The 18,806-nt window shown below is 44.0% G+C and overlaps 1 protein-coding gene across 1 annotated transcript in view; it reads right to left on the reverse strand.

Moving 5' to 3' along the window:
• Nucleotides 1-8,335: 8,335 nt before the first annotated feature.
• The window catches only part of Adamts18 (ADAM metallopeptidase with thrombospondin type 1 motif 18), a 132,537-nt gene continuing 122,066 nt past the window's right edge, over nt 8,336-18,806 (reverse strand). The window contains exons 20-23 of the mRNA XM_038313044.1: nt 16,194-16,376; nt 14,820-15,023; nt 12,902-13,049; nt 8,336-8,451 (exon numbers count right to left, since the gene is read on the reverse strand). Of these exons, the coding sequence (XP_038168972.1) occupies nt 8,336-8,451; nt 12,902-13,049; nt 14,820-15,023; nt 16,194-16,376 (651 nt within the window). The remainder of the gene's footprint in view (nt 8,452-12,901; nt 13,050-14,819; nt 15,024-16,193; nt 16,377-18,806) is intronic.

Raw genomic sequence — 18,806 nt, forward strand, 5'->3', positions numbered from 1 at the left:
GTTTCCAGGTCTGTGAAATGGGAGAAAATCTTCCAGAAATTCCTTCAGCTTTAAACATCTGCATATCGATTGTCAGGTAGATCGTTTTGCTTAGTGGTGTAATTTTGTGATTTTTGTTGTCTTTGAAAGAGGTGAAAAATAGTTTTGCATAATCCAGATGTTCATGCTTTCTGAGAGCAGCAGGCTGAACATATATACACAAGGACCTGTTGCCTCAGACAAATCTAAAAGCAAGGTTTTTTAAAAATGAGCCCATGGCCTTGGAATAATGCATGCTACCTTGAAGCACTGTCTGTGACCTTGGAACGATGTCTGTTTGCATAGATCAGCGCTGTGTCCCCACCCCCAGTTCTTTCTGTCACTAGGACTGTAGGCATACTAGGGTGGCCCCAGTCCTTTGAAATATTTCTACGTTAAAATTTGTAAAGGGTAGGTATTTCTAAGTTCTCAAACTTCCCTAGGCTCCGTAAAGTCATGGTTTCCCTGCTCCAGTCTCCCTGATGGCTGGGATGACAGGACTCTTGTACAGCCAGGAAAGCTGTGTTCTGTATGTTCAAGTCCCGCTGGGCTGGAAACAAGATCTTACTTTTGCCGTTTGGATCTCACATTGTAGCTGTTGTTCACGGATATTCAATAAATTCTCTTGTTGAAAGAGCAAATGCATGCTAGTTAGCAGACATGTGGGAAAAATAATGTTAGTTGAGGCGGCCCAGGCTGAGAAAGACTGAGTATCGCTGAGCATGACAGAGGGACTTTAAGTCTGAGAACAACTCACAGCTCCAAGAACATGCGGAATGCCTTTCCCCTCAGCAGACCAGGCCACAAGTAATAAAATCTGTGGACAACAAGGGCGTCATAACAAAGCGGGGGTGGGGGTGGGCTCCTGAACACAGTAACACTCCCTTCTTTACTAGCTTTGGAGTTAGCAGATGTGTAAAAGACAACATGTTAATTCTTAAGTGTCTGGAACCAATCTGCTTTTACAAAACATGAAAGCTGTGAATTAATAAATGTAGCCATAAAATGAAATTGGAGTCCCAGGGCAGCTCAGTCCAGGGCTTGTTTATGCTTTAGCTCGGCACCAAAGCCTTCTTCCAGCTTCTCCCTACCATGGAGGTGGCCTTCTTCCTTCTTTCCTTCCTTTCCTCTCTTCTGTCCTTCTTCGGCTCTTCCTCTGCTTCTCACTGATACACCCTCCGCCCCCGCCATCTCCATCTCTCTCAGATCAAGCCAACGATTCCTGGCAATCTATCAGGGAGTTGGTACTATTCATAAAAATGGTTAACACCCCCTTGGCACAGAATGACAGGCAGGAGGCAGGACAGCTGCCTTTGTTCTATCTTGATCCTGAATCTCGGGGTTTTGTGCTGCGGCTCTGTCCATAAATACACACCTGAGGCTGTGTGAAGCGTCTGCCAAAGCCGTGTTTCCATGGTTACTCTTCATTGGGTTCTCTGCTGTCCTGTAGCACTTGCCTGTGGTTGTCTGACTGAGATCAATGGCCAATTGTCCCTGATACTGCTGGTCCCTATTTGGCAAACCGGGAGTGGCCCTGGAAGTCAGAAAAACAAAAATGACCAGGATGTTGAGTCTGTTCTCGGCTGGTTAATTTTTCCCTTGTCCAGCTGTGTGCAGGTAAAATACACTTGGAGGAGATGAAACTAGGCAACAGGCCACTGTGTTATTTGGTGAATCTGGCTTAACCACTGTGGAGCTGTGCCGTGTGGCCTGGCTCCAAGGGTGCTCCTTTGTCTAACTGGGAGGACGCTCCCTTTTTATTACCCTGGACCAGTGATTCCAAAACCAATTTTTTTCTTTAGAGAAACTGAAAGCCTTTTAAAGTGTAAATTATCAGGCCCCATCTGCAGGATTAACATGTCCAATTTCTAGAAAGGGACTGGGAAATTTAACTACCCTTGAGTGATGGGGATGGATCTAGTTGGTTAGGGAGTGTTGTTCTGAGGCTCTTGGTCCAATGTGCTTTTTAAGGTACAGGGAAATGAGGGAGAGGACTCTCGTTTCAGAAAGAGAAGCCACTCCACTCCAGTGCACAGAATAACAGTATTCTGGACGCCTTCTCCCCTAGGAGCTTGCTAAGGACTGCTAAATCTTGCAATGATCTCTTATACACTAGCCATATGAAGGCATGGAGAGCGAGGAGATGCCTATCTGGGTTCTTCCTCATCTGAAATAGCCCCTCAGTCCGGTTCACCCCAGAGACCATCTCCCCGAGGACTCTAGCTCCTCACAGCAGAGGCTCACTCTCTGTCATTCTCACACTAGATGAATTATCTATGAACCATGAGGTCGCAGGCTTGCGGAGCACCAGAAGCTGTCACCTGGGGAGCATTTCTAACACAGCATAGGAGCTGTGATGTAGTCCTAGGCAAGGTCAAGGGACGTCCTGCCTGATGTAGGGCAGAGGTGCCTTGATGCTAAGTCAAGGCCATGTGAGAAGGAAGGTGAACATGGCCCAGAGAGGAGTAGAGGAAGGTGCTGCTTCCGTCTAGTCCCCGTTAAGATGGTGGAGCAGATTGTGACTTCATGTGTCTATTGCAGGCATTGATAGTCATATATAGTGCCCTTTTAAATTATGGACGTTTTGTCTGTAAATCTGTGTACCACATGCATGCCTGCTGCCCAAAGAGGCCAGAAGATGTCACAGTCCCCTGGGACTGGAGTTACAGGTGGTTATGAGCTACCAAGTGGGTGCTGGAAATCAAATTTGGGTCCTCTGAAAGAACCAGCGCTCTTAACCACAGAGCCATCTCCCCAGTCCTGAATTGCAGTACTTATTAAATAACCTGATGATAAACCCAGCTATGTTCCTTATTTAATAAGAAGACACTTTGATGTTCACACAGGATGGTGGTCCAGGGAAAGGGAGAGACAGCTTGCCATGACTTTCTAGAAACTAACAACTATCTTCACACATGCAGAATGTGTCTCTGAGTGCTTTCTCAGAACAAAAAATAATATTGGATAGAAGTCACATCATGATTCTTAACATCCACAAAGGACCAATAATATGGGTATCATTTGGCCTTTCTCTGTAGAGTGGAAATTGACATTCAGTACTATCTCATCAGCAGAATATTTCATCTTTATTCTTCATGATACAGATAATCATACGATTTTAAGGAACTATGAACACGTCGATCCTCGTTGAGGAATTCTTTTTTCAGATAATAATTTGTAAGCCAAGTAGTTATATGGTATGTCTTTTAACTAGTATTTTAAATATGCATGTTAATAAGGAACTTTGTTTCTGGGCTAGGCATGGAACTCAAACATGCTAGGCAAAAGCTCTTCCATTGAACCACACCCCTAGCCACATCAGGAGATATATATATATATATATATATATATATATATATATATATATACTTTGTGTGTGTGTGTGAAGGAGGAAGGGAGGGAGGGAGGAGGGAGGGAGGAGAGAGAGAGAGAGAGAAAGAGAGAGAGAGAAAGAGAGATGTTCAGGAGCCTACAGAGGCCAGAAGACGGTATCAGATCCCCTGGAGCTGGAGTTAGACTGTGAGTCAATAGATGTGGGTACTGGGATTTGAACTCAGGTTCTCTAGAAGAATAGCAAGTGTTCTCTACCACCGAGCCATCGCCCTAGCCCCCACGGTTATTTTTTGTTGTTGTTGACTAGCTATATCTGTTTATACCATGTAACACAGATTTTCAGTTTGAAGGAGGTATAAAATATTGGCCTTTTAAAACTTCCTTCTGAGAAAAAAAGATTTTTATGTAAATGAATGAAATGTAAAGTGACATGCAATGTCCTTATGAGGCACTCAGGATGATGCTTTATGGGTGGCAGGCATGAGGGTCACTGGTCCAGAGCCTCTGCAGAAGAGGACGTCTCCATCAATCGCAGACACGGGTGACAGAGTCAAAAGGAGCATCAGGCTTGCTGTGGCTCCCCACAGGCTCATGTCTGAAGAGCTGCTCTCCAGCTGGGGGCCCTGTTCCAGGAGGCTCTGGAACTGCCTCACTGGAAGAAATGAGTCACTAGTCAGAGCCCTGAGGTGGATAGCCTGGTTCAGCTCTCTGTGTCACCTCTGCTAAACTCAGCAGATTCCAGAAACACCCACCAGAGGCTTCTACCACCACGGAGCTGCTTGCTGCCATGCCTTCTTGACCTGGGTGGACTGTGACCCCCTCCAACTGTGAGGAGAAATGATCCTTTCTTCATGTAATCTGCTTATTGAGAGGCGTTTGCTCCCAGCAGTGAGAAACTTCTAATACCATGCAGACTGCCAAGGTTTCTGAAGCATTAATATCTTAGGGGAAGATGAGGTAAAGCAGACAGAACATAGGATCCCTCCGTATGTTTTAAAGGACACCCTCCTCTTCCTTCTGCTCCTCCTCCTCCTCCTCCTCCTCCTCCTCCTCCTTCTGCTTCTCCTCCTCCTCCTCCTCCTCCTTCTGCTTCTCCTCCTCCTCCCCCTTCTGCTTCTCCTCCTCCTCCTCCTTCTGCTTCTCCTCTTCCTCCTCCTCCTCCTCCACCTCCTCCTCCTCCTCCTCCTTCTCCTCCTCCTCCTTCTCCTCCCCTTTTCCTGCTTCTCATCTTCCTCCTCCTCCTCTCCTACTGCTTCTCCTCCTCCTCCTCCTTCTCCTCCTCCTCCTCCTCCTTCTCCTCCTCCTCCTCATCATCATCATCACCACCACCATCATTATTTAGCCACAGTCTCACTATGTATTTAGCCTGGAACTCACTATGTAAACCAGGATGGCCTCAAACTGACAGGGACATCCCTCCCTCTGCCTCTCTAGTGCCATGGTTAAAGGCATGCACCACCATACCTGGCATATATCATGTTGTCTTTTATTGTGTGGTTGTGTGTGTGTGTGTGTGTGTGTGTGTGTGTACTCAAGGGCAGGGACCTGCAAAGGCCAGAGTGTCAGTCACTTGGAGCCTGAGTTTTGAGTGGTTGGGGGCTGCCCAACATGGGTTAGAAACTGAACTTGCATCTTCTGCAAGTCCTTAACCACTGAGCAACTTCTGCCATCCATGTTTCTATATTCTTCAAGGTAAGGAAACTAAGGCCATGAAACCCATAAAAAAATTATCATTCCCTTTGATATCTATAGCAATGGGCTTTATGATCTGAATGCTATAAACCACTCTTAGTTGCCATAAGACCATCTCTGCTTATGATTAGAACGGAACCAAAGCCAAGAGCATTCCCGCACGCCTTCTCTCCATCCCGACAATCCCGGGAGCTGCAGGCTCCAGACACTCTGGTGCTATAGTCCAGGAAACACTATCATCCCAGAGAGAAGCTGTTATTAGGGAATAGAGTCTAACTATGCAATAACGGTGCAACAAGTCTTCAAGAATCCTCTGCTGAAAAGAGGGGCTTAGCAGGAATTTATTACCTTCCGCCCTGATTCTGCATCTTGTCCCCAACTCTGCCCATAATTCATCATCATTAAAGTCATTTATCACTAAAGTCTTAGTCACATGCATCTCAGGGACCATGATTCCAAGGCCTGTGTGTTCCCTGCTTTCTTTATGTCTCCCAGGATTGTGACAGAAGAGTCCCCAGGGGTCCGGGTTCAAGACTTGACCCCATCACAAACTGGCCATTTGCTTCAGGGCCAAATACGTGATCTCTCAGAATCCCAGATGTCTCCCCTCACAGGAAATGGCATCTCCTGAATTGAGCGGTTGTGTGCATTAAATGAGATAATGTATATAAAAGTGTTGTGCATAGGACCTGAGAGCCATTGAACCCTAATGAATTTCTTCTAATCATACTTTATTACTTATTTATTCACTTTCCATTGTTAACCCTAATTTTTATTTTCCTGCACATTAATAATCTATACCACAATACTCTCATCTCTTTTAGAGCTATGCCAGGTGTGCAACCATCAATGCACACAGATGCTGGATATTCAGGTTATTTGGACTTGCGTTGTCCAGAAAGCCTTCATGAGTCTTCTGATTAAAGTTTGGAAAACCTGAAAATATATTGTTTGATTAAGGTTTTTTTTTTCCTCTCTCCCTGTCCTTTTCCATCCTGTAAATACTATTTCTCCTTTCCCTTCATTTTGGCACAAATATTTTCCCAGAATGCCTTTCAAACAGGAAGTAGCTGCAGTGACTTTATCTCCAGTGATTTCCATATGCATTTCTTCATCTACGCAATGCAGCAGAACATGTTTGAAATACACATTTGTTTCACACTTGTTTGCCGGGCTGCACACAGGCACATGTCAGGACTCCCCTGTGGAGGTCAGAAGAGAACCTTCAGGAGCCAGCTCTCTCCTTCACCATGTGGATTTTAGGGGTTGAACTCAGGTCATCAGCATTGGTATCAAGTACCTTTACCTGCAGAGCCATCTCATTGGCCCCAAGTGCATCAGCACTGGACAGTTTATTTCCTGATGCACAAAGGTGACAAATCCATCTTAAAGCCCACCCCTGGGCCCCTTAGTAAGTTATGCTGAGGTTCTCCATCAATGGTTAGACAGTTAAATTAACTTGGAAATAACTGGCTTCTCAATAACTTGTTTAAGAATTTAACAAGTTTCAAAGATTAAAGAAACAGAATACTTTATTATAAAACATAAAATAATTAAATATTACACATATATTTTGACTTTTCTCTATAATCCATGTTTTTTTTAATTCAACATTTTCCCTCAGAATATCATTTACTCAGAGAAGCGAGTGAGACACATAAGAACAGGCTATTAATAAATTAATTCTTTCCCATAAAATAATAAAATGATAATTATATAAAGACAAATAACTTTCCACTTTTCAGAGAGCAAAGGATGGTAATGTGGTATTATTTTTTTCTCTCCTCTTATCAAAATGACTACCAAAGGGCCATGCCAAGAGGGCCAAGCTGTTACTTTTCACTTCCACGGCATCCAAGAACTCATGATTCCCATTAGGATGGGGACAAAGAATGCTGTTAAATTTAACAGGACACTGTCTAGCTGGTTCTGCTGAGCTGGCAAACCCCTGTTTGAACTGAGACTCTGAAAAGCAATAAAAATGAGTGTACATTCATCAAGAAATTGGGGGGGGGGTAGAGTAGTATCGTATAAACATGCCCTGTAGAACCACTTCTCAAAGAATTACACAGTCTTATATGGTTTTGGCAAACAGAGTGGTGTTTTTCCAATTGAGAACAATTTTAAGCTTGTTAATGCCCATCAACAGCTGGCTCCTGATGACCAAAAAAGTCTCGTCGGAGACATGGTGAAGTCCTGGCATTCACGGAAGGGTTTTGGTGAGTTGTAATTTATTAATGTAGCAAGAAGACAGATGGATTTTTTTTTTTTTGGTCACTATTTTTTTTCCTTGTTGACCAACTCCTGGGGCGAATTGAAACTTGTCCGTTGTTAGGAGAAAACCACAAGCAGTCTTTAATTTTCTAAGCATTCTGATAATATGTATGGGGCATTATAAATGGTAGGCTTCCCTCCTTCAAGCATGTTATTTTACCAGTGAGTGCCTATTTTTACCAGAAATGAGCATGTCACCAGTTCTTGTTCCCAAAAAGCAGGCACCAACCTCCCTTGTTCTCATTCAATAAGCACTAAAAGTTGTAAGGTTGATGTTACGTGAAAGGCATCAATATTGCGTCTTTTTTCCCTTCGATTGTGAATTTTAATTACTTGGAGATCTTAAATAGCTCATGTGGCCCTGCTTCCAGAATGCTCCTGGGAATATAGTTCAAGTTGTTCATTTCAGTCTTGGAGCCTCTCTACAGGCAGAATATACTTGAAACCAAATAAACAACACACAGAAAAGAAACAAGGCGGAGCTTGCCAGTCCAGCAGCAAGCACCCATTTAGTGAGCACCATTTGCTGTCAGATTTTGACACTATAAAATCCAAGCAACTGTTAGGCAAAGGGTTCCATCCGTGTATTTGATGGTTCTGAATGTCAGTCTTTGACCCGGAGTCTTCGAGGGCCTTTTAAAAATAGATGTCTTTGCCCTTGACTCCTTTGACGTTCAAAGGTATGTGTGTGGGGAGAAGACACCTCCCAAAGTCAACAAGGTTTTCACTTGGTCAGAATGAAAACTTGACATATCTCAGTATGATGTGTCTCATCTTCCAAATGGCAGTGCAAATCAAAGCCTTTTTTTTTAAAAAAAAGTTGGATTTGTCAACACTTCTCAATGTCAAGTCCTTTAGAGTACCATGTGCTTCTAGAGGTCAACTCAGGAGGCTGCTGATTCTCTATCCGTTCTTCAAACCCTGCAGCAGTTCCTCTGTGGTTTGTAGTCTTGATAAAAAAGAGACCTGGCGACAGACAGGTAAGGTCCTGTTCTGAGGAGGGTGAGCGGGCTCTGGATCAGCTCTTCTTTGTGCATGACCTACAGCACTGTTTCCCATAAAATTTGTGGTTGCAGACCCCATGCTGAGGGACCAGGTGACACCAGTTGAAGAAATCAACACAGGATGGATCATCTGAAAAGAGAGAAAGCATTTAGCATATCAGCTAGGACTTTGACCTTCTTTATTAAGATGGGGGCCTATGGGACAGAGACCTAGGCCCACTGCCCTGTCCCTCTGTGTGTTCTGTCCATGAAACATTTGGACTTTGCCAGGGCAGGATTAAGATGCCAAACGATCTGTCTGTTAGCAAAATTTAAATGGTGGGTCAGTGTTAGAAAAGAAGCCATGTCCAGTAGCTCATGATTGTCTGTATATAGTAGTTAGCATGGACACACGGGTCTTAGGGTGGTACCCTTCCAAAGAGCGTTTTTCTTTTAGTTACTCTCCTCTTGTCTTTGGATGCACAACAAAGACCCACAGCTCACCTGACTCTTGTTGTATCAGCCCCAGCTTGGATTTTCTCCATGACTCACACCTGCCTACAGTTTCCTCAGTCCTGGCTTCTTGTGCCCAGAATTCCCTTTTTCATGCCCTTCCATGGGCTCACAGTCATTCCCAGAAATCCCTTTCAGACACTAACCAGTTCCTGTCACGCCTCTTACCCAGGGCCTTCCTTCCCTTCCCTCCACAGTCCAAGGCATGGTGATCACTGTGGAGGCTGAGGCTTTGGGATCTGAAGCCTGACTCCCTGACCTCATCTTCTCTTGTAGAAGGAAGCGGCGGGGCTGCATCACGCCACCCGGCCACCGGCTAGCTTTACACCCGAAATAATTACACGGAAACTGTATTCTTTTAAATACTGCCTGGCCCGTTATCTGTAGCTTCTTATTGGTTGATTCTCATATCTTTCTTTAACCCATATTAGTGATCTGCATAGCACCACGAGGTGTGGCTTACCAGGAGAGATCTTAACCTGCGTCCATCTCGGAGAGGAGAAGCATGGAGACTCACTATGGCAACTGCCTCAAGCGTCTCCCCAACTCTCCCAGAATTCTGTTCTGTCTACTCCACCTACCTAATTTTCTGTCTCTCTCTCTCTTTTTTTTTTTTTTTGGTTTTTCGAGACAGGGTTTCTCTGTGGCTTTGGAGCCTGTCCTGGAACTAGCTCTTGTAGACCAGGCTGGTCTCGAACTCACAGAGATCCGCCTGCCTCTGCCTCCCGAGTGCTGGGATTAAAGGCGTGCGCCACCACCGCCCGGCCTATAATTTTCTGTCTCTTAAAGGGCCAAGGCAGTTTTCTTTATTAATTAACCAATGAAAGTAACAGACAGATAACTCTCCTCCATCATTCTCTCTTCCCACCCATGCTCACCTGAAGCACAGTGAGCTCCGCTACCATCTTCCCAGTTCACTGCCAGGTCGACGGTCCCTAACATCCCAGGTTAGTTTCTTTACTCCTCTGCCACTCAACAAACCAGCCTACTGCTTGGCCTCCCAGGGAGGGTCTGCACTTTCTTCCTCGCTTTATCCACCCTCATCATGCCATGTGGTTTCTTATTCTCTGCCCTCTACAATGCAAAGCCTTTGAGAGCAGGCTCTTGGTCTCCACTCTTCATCGGTGTCTTCCCAATACTTAAAATGATGCCAGCCACAAAGTAGTTGCTAAATAATTATGTTTAAAAAAATTACCGACTCTTTTTTTTTTCTTAGAACACTATCATCGCTCTGTACTGGTTTGAGCCGCATGCTCCTCTCTTCACACATCAAGACTCATGCTGAACAATGAGCTCCTGGTCACAGAAATTTAGATTTGCACTTGTTAAGTCCTGTCTACCAGCTCCACAGAAATATAAGTGCTAACTAAATAAAATATATTTAGAAAGAATAACCAAAGTAGCTAAAATAATAAAATTAAGTCATGTAGCATAAGAATTTAGGTTTAAAAAATTAAAATTAGATGGGATATTTTTTTTCTTCCAATGACTTCTGGACACACAAACACACACACACACACACACACACACACACACACACTGATGTCCAGGCAGATAACCTGTACCAGCAGAGACTTGGTAAATGATGTGAGAGAAATAACAGTAACAACAGTATTTTTAAATCAAGTATATAGAAGGATGGAGTTTAATTTCCTGAAATGGGCACTCCTATGGATCAAGGGTCTGGAACCAGGAAGCTGGTTTGAGATTCAAGCCAGACATTAAGATCAAGATCCCACTACATTCTGTTTGTTTAATTTATATGTCTGCAATACACCTATGCATGTATATAAGTTCAATTATTGTATACCTATCTAGTATCTGATGCTGCAGAACAATTGGCATGTACCTTAGTCCATTGTATCAACAGAACAATCTAAAATGCTTTGCACTATAATATAGACCACTGGAACTATGATCCTAACCTCACATTTATTTCTGTGGTCCCTTGATAGATGGTCATGCTATACACCCAAGGTAGATTTGAACTTGTAGCTATGTTTCTGCCTCTGCCTCCCAAGTGTTGTGATTACAGGCATACACTACCATTCTCTGACTAATCTTGCTACTGTACCAACTCCCACCTCTCTTTAAAATGTTTTAATTATATATGTGGGTGCTTTATCTCCATGTTTATCTATGCACCACATCACATGCCCACAGGAAAGGGCATCAGATTCCCTTGAACTACAGTTACAGATGGTTCTGGGCTGCCATGTGGGTATTAGGAATTGAACCTGATCTTGTGGAAGAGCAGCCGGTGCTTTTAACCACTGAGCCAACTCTCCTATGAATAGAATGGAATTTTACCAAAAGCCCACATCAGGGCCCTTGGGCTTTGTATAAGCCAGGAGGTAGAGCTGAGGCGGGTCAGCATGCCGTGAGTGTGCAGTGCCCTCTTTGCTGTGTGGAGGTTTGGAGATAAGAACAGTTATGGATGGCTGGTTCTCTGAGATACGACCCAGGCATCTGGCTTACACTTTGGAGGCTGACTTTGGGCACCTTTCTCTTTGCTCCACTCCCTGCATGCAGAAAAGCAGCAAGCACCACTGGTCCAGTCTTCAAAAATCCACCCAGCTTCCACCTCCCCATAAAAGAATCTCCTCCATCTCTCCTCAGAAGCAGCAGCCACCTCTCCACGAGGAGATCCTGTTCTCACTCTACTCCAAGTCACCCACTGTCTTGATCTCACAGATGCCATGGTTCTCCATCTTACCCAGTTACAGCCAATGTCTCTGTGATGACTAATCAGGGCTCTGAACCACTTTTGGTTTGTACCTATGTAGTCAGCTGTGCCCCTAATCTAAGTACCTTGCTGTTCCTCTGCATTTGCCTTTTCTTCTGCTGAGCACACACAAGGTCCTGGAGGCCCTTTTCAAAAGTTGCCTCCATTCTGGGGTCTGGCTTGACCAGCCTGTCAAAGCCTGGTTTCCCCACCTCTTTTTCAAGGTGGGAAGTTTCGTGCGACTGCAAAGTTTCCTTATAGTTTCCGGACAGGACCCTGCTTCCCTATATTCTGTTATTCCCAAATGAGAGTCCTGGGGGTTCCTGGTGAGTTCCTAATGACCTCAATAGGAATAAAACAGAGGGCTTCACCACACTAGACACCAGCTTTCTTTTTACTGCATTCCCAGCAACAATTGTGAGCCAGGTAAGCATCAGATGTTGGGAAAACAGAGAGTAACAGGATCTCCTCTCTCCTGTGCCTGGCTGAGAGATGTTCCCAGGACTGACCAGAATGCTAAGGGGTTGCATTTCCTTCTAGAGTGATCTGACTACAGAGACTGACAGAAGGTGTTCTGGCAGAACACACCCCGTCTCTCTGTAAGACTAATTCTCCTCCGTGTAGAATCCCAGCGCTGATTAGAGATGACTCTGTTTCAGCAACCCCTCCAATACAGATACATAGCATAGCACACTGATGCCCTGAGCACCCAGAGATGCCAAGTGATGCAGGTGGAACGGCGGGGGAGAGGAAAGTGGTGACTCACCGTACCAAACACTCTCCACCACAAATTGGGAAAAATGGGCTGAAAGATTAGGCAAGCTCGGAAAATCTGTGATTGGATTAAACACGAAAGAGACCCCAGCAGCTGTGTGCTGAAGAAAGACTCTTTAGCATAATGAAATCTGATCTGACTGAGGGATACTTCCCAGGGTTTGCCTTATGACTTTGAAATGATTTGGATTACAGGTGTGTACCACTGTGCATAGTTTCCTATCATGCTGGGAAGAGAACCTAGGGATTCATGCATGCTGGGCAACACTCTACCAACTGAGCCCCATCTCCAGCCTCCAAAGACTTCATCTTAGAAAGAAAGAATGGTGGCTTGACTCGTTCCCAGGGATGAACGGCTGGAAAACCTTACTGAATTAAGTGTTGCCTTCAGGTCATGCACACAATATGGTATCGGCAGAAAATGTCTCAGATTTGGCCTTGCACAAGTGTGAGAATGCAGCCCCATGGGCGCTGATGAAACCACAGCACCAGAGAGTCGAGTAACACACAAGTTGCACAACCAACCATAATGAGCTGCGGAAGATCTTTCTCAAAACTGGTGAGATTGATGGGGCATGGGATCCTTTACCTCTCTTCTCAGGAGCTGGACAGAAGTTTGTATTACAGGCTCTGAGCACTGGAGGCTTCTGATGGAGCAAACAACTGGAGGAAGGCCGGCCTTGCTGCACACAGTGGACAGATCGGGTCTGGACACCTCCCCCACAGGTTACTGTGCACTGCCAAGGAGGGAGACAGAAAGGAGTTATACCTGCTCAGCTGTGCAGAGTCCTCTCTGAAGTCAGTGGCATCCAACAGAAGGAAGCATGAGATTCGTGACCAAGGGGCCTACAGATGATGCAGTCTGCATCCAGTCCTAGGCATTCAGTCCAAGTCTACTCAGCCCTGTGTGAGCAGTGGGGTCTATCAGAAAAGTCTTGGACATATGCTATTGAGAGTGTGTCTCCAGTTAAGGGGATCATAAGGAAGTAGGCTCCAGAAGTAGTCTCAAAAACTCAGAAACAAATCCAGACATGGCCAGGGATGGAGGACAAGAAGCCCAGGCAGTCTCGGCCAGATGCCAGAATGGATGTGGGTCATTTGAAACAGGGGCTGTAAAGGATAACTAACCAGAGATACTAGGGGTGGTACCTAGCTAGCTTCTGAGGTAACATGGTACCTAACAGACAAGAAATTTTACTGCCCAATTAAGTAGAATCTAGGTTCAAAGTTTCTTTGTGTCCCCCATGACTACATGGAAGATTGGTGGAATTTTAACACCAAAAATGGAAATGTCAGGGGAAGAGGAGACTCTTTAACTGTTTAGCTTTAGAATGGACAAGAGACAGATGAGAACACCATTTCGTACAAATATCATTGTATGGCCTGGTATTTGGGAGGAAACAGTAAGTTTTGGCAGAAAGAAGATGCATTTAGGAATATTCCAAACATTCAAATATAGATGTATGATTTCCATCCACTTGCCTGACTCTGAGGGTGCCATTTACTAATACACAATAAGCACTGAGATCTACAAGTCAGCTTTTATTGCACAAAAGCAGATGTCTGAAGAGGAAAACATCTGGCTTCCTGGCCATTGCTGGCTGGCGTCCAATCATATCCACTCATTCAGATAAAAGTACATGACTCCTCCATGTGAAAATGTCGTTATATTCATTATACATAAATGATCAATAACGGGTTTCATAAACCATAAAAAGAATTTCTAAATATTAAATAAAATCACAAAATTTAAGAAGCCTACAGCAGTGTGTGTGTGTGTGTGTGTGTGTGTGTGTGTGTGTGTGTGTGTGTCACCTTGCCTAGTCAAATAGAAATATTCCATTTCCTCTCATTGGGGATTTGTTTTCGGGTCCTCCCATTTTCAATGTACCTTTCTATATTATACACAGACACTACCCGAGCCTGTGTTTCAGGGTGAGTTGAGCATCTGTTGTGACACCACTGAGTTCAGCAGTAGCAGTGTCCCGGGACCTCTGCATAGCCTTGCCTTAGTTTCTCATGGAACCAATCAGTGTTCCCAGGAACAAGGTGTCTCTGTCACCTGATGACTGACAGTTTAAGCCTTACCCTTCCCATCCACGAAACTGGGACAATAATGGCTACCACAATGTTGATGAGAGGACGGGATGAGAACATGTATAAAGAGCGTTAATAGAAAGCATGGGCGGAGGTTGGCACGATTTAGTTTTTCTGTGTCCCTCAGAAACATGCTCTGACACAAAGTGACGGTTTCAAGAGTGGCAACAACCAACACGGGCATGATGTCACAGGCTTTCTGGTCAATACTTATTCCAGTTTTCTAGGTCTAAACACGATGTACCAGACTATATGTGGTACCTGCCCAGGCTCATCTAGAGAGTGGGATGGGTCGGCCGATGCCAACTGTCCCAACTCGATAAAGTAGGGCAACTATTGATGGACTGAGAGCAATGCAAGGGTGGTAAATCTCACTTGAACATCTGCTTCCTAAACCTGCATGCACCCACCTGTTGCCATGGTGATGAATACCACCCTGCCACCATGCCGTACACTGGGCAAGCCCTTCTGTTGCAGGTTTCTTCCAGTTCCAGGTTTGGCTTCTTCAAGTTGCGGCATCTCCGCTCTGGGAATGGTATCAGTTTCCCCTGCAAAGTCTTCTCGCTGCATGTCAGTTCTCTCTTCCTCACACCCAAACCACAGGTAGCAGAGCACTATGAGCCCAGAAAGGAGGGATAAGAGTGCAGGGTTCCACAGTCAAATCTGCTGAGCTGTGTGTCCACACAATATCAACCAGTACAGCAGCGAGGTCCCTCTTGTTACAGATGAGGACATCAAAGGCAGGAGATTTGAAGTGACCCTCTCCTCTCTGAATTTCAAAGAGAAATCCCTATTCATCAGGGATGAAGAACCATGTGGATGTGTGAGACATAGCGTACCGATTTTACTCACTTTGTCAATGCCCCATGATTATATTGAAATAGTTCAAGATACTCTTGATTTCTCAACATCCTTCATCCATCTTGTTGAAGGACCAGAGTTGGGGCAATATGGGAGTGACCAGGACTATTTGAGACCTCTCTGAGGAGTGGGGAGTTTGAGTCACGTAATGAAAATGATCAAGACAGAAACACTTTTGAATGAATAACTAACTGCTTATCTTCAATTTTACCTGTCTCTTTCTTGGTTGGATCTATTCTGACACTGTGTTACACTATAGGGAAAAAGAGAGAAGTCTGAAAAAGAATAGACTGTTTTAAACTACAGTGTAATGTATGGGGTCTGGAAGCGAACAAGCATCTGTATAAATATTATAATCTATGATGTTAATGTATGTTCTATGTATGTTAGCTCTATTGTAAAGATGAATAAATGGAAGTAAGCCCAACGTTACCCTTACAGTGCATATTAATGGCTGATTGCAAAGAGGTTATTTTTGGGATAATGTCTTTATAAAATGATTGAGAGGAGATGAGAGCATATTGTTGAATTTCGTTCATGACACGGGTCAGGCCTTATCACCTAGAACAGAAGTGATTGGGAGAACAGATGTTTGGCCATCAAACTTATTATGATTAGTGGAAACTCACTGTCAAGTTCACTGGATTTAAATAATCTAGGATCCACATGCCTGCAATTTCCAGAGAGGTTTAAGTGAAAAGAGAAGACCCATTATAAATGTGGGTGCTGCTAGCACATGGGTTGGACTGAATTAAAAGAGAAAGCAAGGGGACACCGTTTCTCCGTTTCTAACCATGGGACAATGCAGAGAAGCAGCACTAAGGTGGCACCTGGCACATGTCTGTACAGAAAGGAGCCATGTGTGTGCAGGCAAGTGAAGGAGCATTTATGAAGAACCCCCCCACAGTGTGCCCACCTCATACCTCACTCCAGGAAGAGGCGACCCACTGGAGTCGGTTGTTCTTGGGGCATCGTCCCAGCACACAGCCCTCCTGTGACTCAGGTCTGGGGCTACCAGAACACAGGCTCTCTGAGACAGTCTCCGCTGCAGAGTTTTTACAAAGGACCTCACGTCTCCTCACTCCCCGTCCACAGGTCTTGGAACACTTGAGAAGAAGAAAAGGTGCCATTTGCTTCCATTTCAGATGGAGTTCGTTTGAGTAAACACCAAACGTATTTACACTGATGCACTGAACACTTCATCAATGCCCTATACATTGCATAATATTTAAAACATTGTGTTCCCTTTCAGATTTCCTTCTTTATTCCTATAGTATAACACAGTGTTAGGACAGATCTAACCAAGAAAGAGACAGGGAAAACCAAAGACAGGCAGTTAGTTATTCATTTAAAAGTGCTTCTGTCTCAATTGTTTTCATTCCTTGGCTCAAACTCCCCACTCCTCATAAGCTAAAATGGGATATTTTAGCTTCTGCTTTAAACATCTGAATACCCAGTGGCTGTTTCATCCCCCAGCCTGAAGATGAACCATGCTTATCATGAAACAAAGGGCTTTCCAGACACAGGACACATTGTATCAGAACTTGGCTTCCTCTCTCCACTGTAAGCCTTTGTCTAAGGTGGATTACTGTGCCACCATAGGGAGAAAAGCAGAAAAATGTGCACACTAAATATAGATGTGGACAACAGTATCAAAAAGAGTGAGATCCTTAACTCCTAAGAACTTTCTTTGTGCATGGTGCTAACTCAAGCACCTATCAAACATTTCTGGATAATTTCTCACAATCCAAATCTTTACCCTGGGCAAGTTTATTTTTTTCTAAGACCTTCTGGTTTGGTTTTCCTGAGAATTCTATGAACTAGAGAAGATGTCAAAGAATCATCCCAGGAACAGCTAAAAGCTTTTCAAAATTTCTTAGAAGACTGACTCCACACAGAGATTGTTTTGGAGGGCTGTATCTCCATGTTAGTTTTTGTGGTCTTCTTTTTCTCCCAGAAGGATCAAAGGATGTGGCCACTAGAACTTACATAATAGGCTGGGGCATAGTCCTACTAGGGCTTAGAGGACCACGGCAACTTCTCACTCATCAGTGTCCACAGTCTTAAAGGAGATAATGTCACGATTAGCACATTGTGGACAGCAGGAGCTTTTTAATATATTCAATGTGATGCACTTTAGGTTGTAAATTGGAGCCTGCAACACACAGCTGTCCATTAACCTTCTGAGTTCATTGCTATCATGATATTCAAAAGAAACATCTTAGAACTAAGGTCAAGGTAGTTCGCTGCTAAGAAACAAACACAAGCTTGTAAGTTGAGTCTGACACCTAACCTTGGAAATGCACCATGGAACCTTGGGGAGGAACCATGGAACCTTGGGGAGGAAACACGGAACCTTGGGAGCGAACCACGGAACCTTGGGAGCTAACCAAGGAACATTGGGAATGAACCATGGAACCTTGGGAATGAACCATGGAACCTTGGGAATGAACCATGGAACCTGGGGAATGAACCATGGAACTGATCATCAATCCTTCACATATTATTCCTGAACGGTTAATAAAAATCTTAATTTTGTTTGCAGTTATTTTTCACAAGAATGCACTGTGTGCATTGATTGCAGAATGAATTGATTTGTTGCTGTGGCCTGTGACCCATATCTAAGAGTTGAGTAGTTTGTGGGAACAAATTTTTATTTCTTCCATGTTCATCACAAAAACTACTCAAGACAGATCTGGTCTCTACAATTAAGCTGTTTAAAAGGAGAAAAATATTCAGAATATTTTTATGTGGAAGTTGGAGTATTTTAAGATGTCTGGACACTCTGTATTACCCACTACCTTTGGTCCATGCCCATCATATACATGTGGCTCCATCTGGTCTTTGAAAGATTGACTCAACATCACATCCTACTTAGACTAACCCCTGCATATATATGTTTGTATATATTATATAAATACTTGGATATTTATATACTTGCATAAATACTTGTATATATATTATAAATACAAGTATTTATTACCACGTTCAATGTATCCCTACCTACTCCTGGACCCTTATTTCCTAACAAATACAGTCCCAATTTTAGTAAAAATCATCCCCTTGTTTCTTCTGGAAATCTGGTAGTGTGTTGTTAAACTTAGAGTCTAAGGGAAAGCATGACAGACATGGGGTATGGTACAGGTGATATACTTTATACTATCCACCGACACAGGCTGAGATAAGGTTCTGAAGGCAGGAAAACCCTGGTGTTTATCCTGTATTTTGGGGAGCTATTTGTGCCCTTGGAGGACATTAGTGTCTGTGCTCTAGATGCCAATAGGGCTCATTCTCTTCCAAGATGTCTCTGAGATGAACATACTCCCATAAGGGAGCATCTGATTTACAGGACATTTATGAGATGTGCACAGCAGGGAGTTCCTATCTATGCCTCTTCTGACCCCATGATGTTATGCCTCGCGAACTGCAAACTCGGTGCCTGGATCTTTCGTATTCTTTCAGCTCTACAGCTTTGCCACTGAAGAAAAAGTTAAAGCTGCTCCCTTTATCTTGTTGGTTTTATCCCATTTATTTCT

This window comes from Arvicola amphibius, chromosome 15, assembly GCF_903992535.2.
Source record: "Arvicola amphibius chromosome 15, mArvAmp1.2, whole genome shotgun sequence".
In the NCBI taxonomy this organism is placed as follows: Eukaryota; Metazoa; Chordata; class Mammalia; order Rodentia; family Cricetidae; genus Arvicola; species Arvicola amphibius.